The sequence below is a fragment of the Chaetura pelagica genome, unplaced genomic scaffold, assembly GCF_000747805.2.
Source record: "Chaetura pelagica isolate M959 unplaced genomic scaffold, ChaPel_1.0 scaffold591, whole genome shotgun sequence".
In the NCBI taxonomy this organism is placed as follows: Eukaryota; Metazoa; Chordata; class Aves; order Apodiformes; family Apodidae; genus Chaetura; species Chaetura pelagica.
The window spans coordinates 1-5,150 of record NW_009951959.1 but is presented as its reverse complement, the minus strand read 5'-3'; the positions used below and the strand labels follow the sequence as shown (position 1 = coordinate 5,150).

The 5,150-nt window shown below is 50.3% G+C and overlaps 1 protein-coding gene across 1 annotated transcript; it reads right to left on the bottom strand.

Moving 5' to 3' along the window:
- Positions 1 to 3,938: 3,938 nt before the first annotated feature.
- NAIF1 (nuclear apoptosis inducing factor 1) lies at positions 3,939 to 4,581 on the bottom strand (the record flags this gene model as incomplete). Its single annotated transcript, XM_010000624.1, has 1 exon — positions 3,939 to 4,581. A coding segment is annotated over one exon (464 nt), but the record flags the coding sequence as incomplete, so codon positions are not given.
- Positions 4,582 to 5,150: the final 569 nt, after the last annotated feature.

Below are 5,150 nucleotides of genomic sequence, written 5' to 3'. Positions count from 1 at the left end.
TCCTGCTCCCAAAACACAGCCTGGAAGCTGTGCCCGTGATTTGTGTGAAACTTCTTGTCAGATGCCTTCAAGAAAGAGAAAGAGTCTTCAATGCTTCCATTTTCATACTGAAGAGGCCTCACTTGTGCTGGCAGTACCTGTTGGCAATAACCTCAGATGGTAACAGGAAAAAAACCCCCCACAAAACCCGTGAAGAATGCTTTGCCAAAGCAGGCTGGAAGAACGAAAACCATGGAGGAGGTGATTTGGGTGAGCACACAGGTGGTATCATCCTGTCCCTTGGTGGGGATCCACTCCCAGAACTGCAGGGTAGCTGTGGCAGCAAACAGGATCCGTGGGATGCTGACATATTTAGGGTTGTTTTTTTTTAAAATCATAGAACCTGCCCCTTTGCTTATAATGAAATAATTTGTGTGGGTTGGGTTTTTTTTGTATTTGTGCCTGCTCGTTTGGTTCTGCAGCAAACTCACCCTAAAAAGAGCTGTCAGCTCCCGATATCTCGGTGTCCTCTGCCTGTGTTTGTGGGAGGCAGAGGCACCTGCTCTGCATTCCCAGGCATCCTGACTTTTTTGAGGGGTGCTGCTGTGCCTCATCACTGGGCTGTGCCCACTGAATTTCTTCCTCTCTGGGCTCTCAGTCCTGAAAATATTCATCTGTGAGAGAAGCAAGCAGCATCACCAAAGGTCTGGAGGACAAGGGTTGTTTCTGGGGTCACCTGCCAGGGCTGCAGCTCGGGATCCCTGTGCCTTGCTCCGGTGTGCAGTGCCATCTCCTGGAAAGCCCTGCACACATCACAGCCAGAGTTTTGCTCCTGAGGCAGCTGGTGGTGCTGCTGGCAGCTTGGCCACTGCTGTTAATCGCTGCAAAGTTCATCTGACCCACCAAGACTCCCCCACCAACCTTCTCTTCCTCCCACGGATACAAGGACACCACTTGCCCAGTCATTCACCCTCACCTCTGAGGCACCTTGTGGCAGAACAGCCCCTCGTGGCTCTTCCCTGCTGTGGATGCTGAATGCCAATCTCCAGGTACACAAAGAACAGTAGAGGAGCACAAGTGAGTATCTGTAGATGTTCTGGAGCCCCCAATATAAGAGGGACATGAAGCTCCTGGAGCAAGTCCAGAGGAGGCCATGAAGATGATCAGGAGCAGCTCTGCTCTGGAGACAGGCTGGGAGAGTTGGGGTGTTCAGTCTGGAGAAGAGAAGGCTCCAGGGAGACCTTAGAGCACCTTCCAGTGCCTGAAGGGGCTCCAGGAAAGCTGGGGAGGGACCTGGGACAAGGGCAGGGAGTGAGAGGACAAGGGGCAATGGATTAAAACTGAAGATTGAGGTGAGACATGAGGAGGAAATTCTTCACTGTGAGGGTGGTGAGAGCCTGGCCCAGGATGCCCAGGGAAGCTGTGGCTGCCCCATCCCTGGCAGTGTTGAAGGGCAGGTTGGATGGGGCTTGGAGCAGCCTGGGCTGGTGGGAGGTGTCCCTGCCCACGCAGGGGGTTGGAACTAGATGATCTTTAAGGTCCTTCCCACCCAAAACATTTGGATTCTATGATATTCCCCAGCTTTTGTTCTGCTTGGCCACCCATTCCCTGTTCAGCTTAATGTCTTCACCCTGTCAGTGTCCTGTTCACCTGTTTTTCCTGGTTTTATGGGACAATTTTGTCTTTTCCTCCCCAAGTTTGATGACCTTGGCATGAGCAACAACCAAGCTCCTCCTCACAGTGCTCACCCTGTATTTAAAACATTGCTCCATCTTTTTTAATGGGACAAAAATGTGTAGACAGAACTGGCACCTGGATGCTGCTGGCTTGACTAAGCTCTATATTTATCCTGAAAAGACAGGAAAAATGGGTGGTTCCAAGGGCAACACCTTTATTCCTCTGAAACAGTAACACAGCTGAAGTGCTTAGTCACTGAAAAAAAATACACCTGCAATTTACAGCCAAAGGCTGGCACTTCAGTCATCATTTTAGGCTCTTGTGGCACCTCAATCTGGGAGATGAATAGAGCTCAGCAACCTGTTGTATCCAGGGAAGGAGCTAGTGCTCCAAGGTAAGGCTGAAAAAGCTGTGTTGAAAAAAGGACCATAACTATGGAAATAAAAGGCCACAAAGCTGATGAACGTGAGAAAAAGCTGCCGTGGCACGTGGCTGCTCACAGCCTCTTCTCAGGGAGGATTCTGTGTTGCAAACTTGTGGCCCTGAACTGCCTTCTGCCCTGGAGCCTGTTGATGAATGGAAACAGCCTCTTTAGCAAAAACGTCTTGGTTTTGTTTTATTAATTAAAATTCGTATTTGTAAAGGAGATAGTTACACAAATGAGGTAAACCAACACATCCGACAGGAGTTTTCACTTTAAAAATAAATTTGAATTGAGCAGTTGGTTTGATTCCACAAAGTCTGAGAGGAAGAGTCAGGTGAGTGTTGCTCCTGTGGCAGGAAGCTGGAAAAGGTGGGAAGACACAGGGCTCAGAGCAGGGGTATCCATGCCAAAGGGTCAGTTCTCCAGGGGCTTAACCCTTCTTGCCACCCTGTCCCTTTCCCCTCCATCAGATGGGAGGAGATGAGCGAAGGCCAGAGACAGGCAGCAGCAGCCTCTTTACCTACTGCTCTAACCAAGGTCCCTTATCAGCCTCCCCCCATAAAAGGCTGGGTAAAGGTTTAATTTGATTGTGCAAATTCACTCCCCTCGTCAGTCGTTGCTCCCCACGTCTCTGCCCTGAAGGAGATTTAACAACAAGCAAATACCAGCTCTGAATATGTTCCATTTCAAAATCACACCTGGCAAGCAACAAGCCTATTACACGTGATAACACATTGCAAGGTACATGGAGAAGAAGAGTTATCTTTCCTTCTTTTCCTTTTTTTCTGAAGTTTGCTTCCATGTACATACAAGGGGACCTTTCCACCTAGAAGTTGATGAATTTACTGTTAGAACAACATTCACCGTTCTGAGAAGTGAAGCTTTCTCACCCAGGACCAAGCCCTGCAGCCTGAACACCTAAAAAAGTGGCTGCAAATGTTGTTTTACCCTGTATAATGGTAAGGAAATAGTGAGGTGAACCTCAGACCCACTTTTCAGGAGGCCACTGGAAGGCAGGGAGCAGACTAACAAAGAGCTTCCAGCTCCAAACAAGTACAGAACAAACATCACCCCAACAGCATAACCAAAATTCCCTCCATTAAATCAGCAGCTGAAAAACCCCTAAATGCTGGGAATTGCTGAGAGGCTGGAGCTCTGCAGCCCAGCTCTGCTTGGATGGATCAAGGTATTACAGAGGTGACAAATTATGCAGATGAGACAGAGATGGGGTTTCCTCCCTCACACCAGAGTGAAACTCATCCAGGCCCTTGTGCATTAACTGGGCTGAGACAGGTTAATGTTACTCCTGGTCCGTATCCCAGCACAGGATCTGGTAACAAGGACATGAAATTTTCATCCCATCTGCCAAGTTTATAGAGAAGTTTCATGACCACATGGAGACAGAGCATGAGGTGAACTTTGTTAACCTGATTTATATCCTTGGGGGATGTGACTGGGATTTTAACTGCATGTAGGCTTGGTGCTGGTCTGGGTGGGCTGGATGTCCAGCTCCAAGAGCAGGATCCGTAACTCTTGGTGCAGATAAAAGGTTGGAGCAAGCCTGGTGCCAGGTTTCCAGTAAGTGCTTCCAGCAGGAGGCAGAAAGGCATTCCCAGTCATGCACTCTGGCTTATGGCAACTGTACCTGGGCAGCTGCAGCACTTGGTACCACGAGACTCTCCATGTCAGAAGTCATTTACAGGCCATAGATCTTCAGAGGGAGCTGTCAGAGAGTTTTATCCAAACAGAAATAAAAAAATAACTTTTTTTTTTTTCAATAAATCTGTTGTTTGAAGAATTAAAGTAACCAATGCTAAGTTCCTGGCTTATTACACATCCTGCTACAGCTCTCTAGGGTGAGTCTGAAAAGGCAGATTAGCATGAGATTAGTAGAGAAAAAACCCCAAGTGTTTAGGCTCAGCAAGACTCCAAGGCAAGACACTTCACACTGCCAGGAGCCAGCACCCCTCGCTCCCTGTGCCCACCAGCATCACGGGCAGGTTCTTCCCCAAGAAAGACATCCCACCTCTGTTCCTTTCACTGGATCATGCCATCCTGCTGCCCTGCCTGGTTGGGGTCAGCAGTGACTGATGGACTGGGTGTATTGCTCTGCAAAAACCTTCTGAAGTCCTTGATCATGGGCCGGAGGACCTGGATGAGGGCGCTCAGGGCTGCCTGGGTTCCTTCCATGGCTTGTGCCTGTCGCTCCTGGGCACAGGCCTGCACCTCCTGAGAGCGTCGGATCATCTGCAGCAAGTCGTTCTGCTGCTCCAGGTGCTGGGCAATCTCCTTCACGTGCAGGTTGGTGACTCGCTGCTCCTGCAGGAGCTTGGCCGAGTTCAGAGCGATGCGGCTCTTCAGCTCCTGGGGCTTGGCAGACACCTCGTGCTGATGGGCCATCATCTCCAAGGGGGCTTCGGTGGTGACCGTGGTGGGGGCTTCAGTGGTGCAGTACTCCACCACCCCGTCCTCCAGGCTGTGGTAGGTCGTCTCTGCAGGAACTGAGAACAAAGGACAGAAAGGGGGTCAGAAGCAGCTGCCGTAGGGTTTTTATCTGCAGGGCTATTCAGTGGGTACCTCAGGAACACTGTGCAGTGAGATAACACACAATGAGCTGCACTGCACAAAATGGCCTAGTCGAGGCTACTCCACCCTCACTCAGGCTTCCTTCTAGAATGTACAACCCCAAGGAACTGGGCATGCCTTATCTGTCTAGACAAATTCACTCCTCGACCTCCAGTTTGGAACAACCTTTCCAAGTGGCATTAACCAAGTGACCTAAGGGCAAAGACCAGACCCAGAATGGCACTTGCCAGAAGAACAGATGCTCTTTGAGGCCGAATGGCAAATCAGCCTTGGAGATGTTTCTCCCCCTGCTTTTGACCCCAGAGAGGTGAACCAAACCACCTCCAAGGCGCAGAGGACACAGGCTTCCCTTGCTCCTGCCCAGCTACCAGGGCTGACTTTAAGCACATGAGCCACTCCCCTGCGGCAGGAGGACACACGGGGAACGGCACGGCCAAGGCAGGCAGGCAGGCAGGGCTTTCTTCTCGCAGGGACCTTCCCCTCA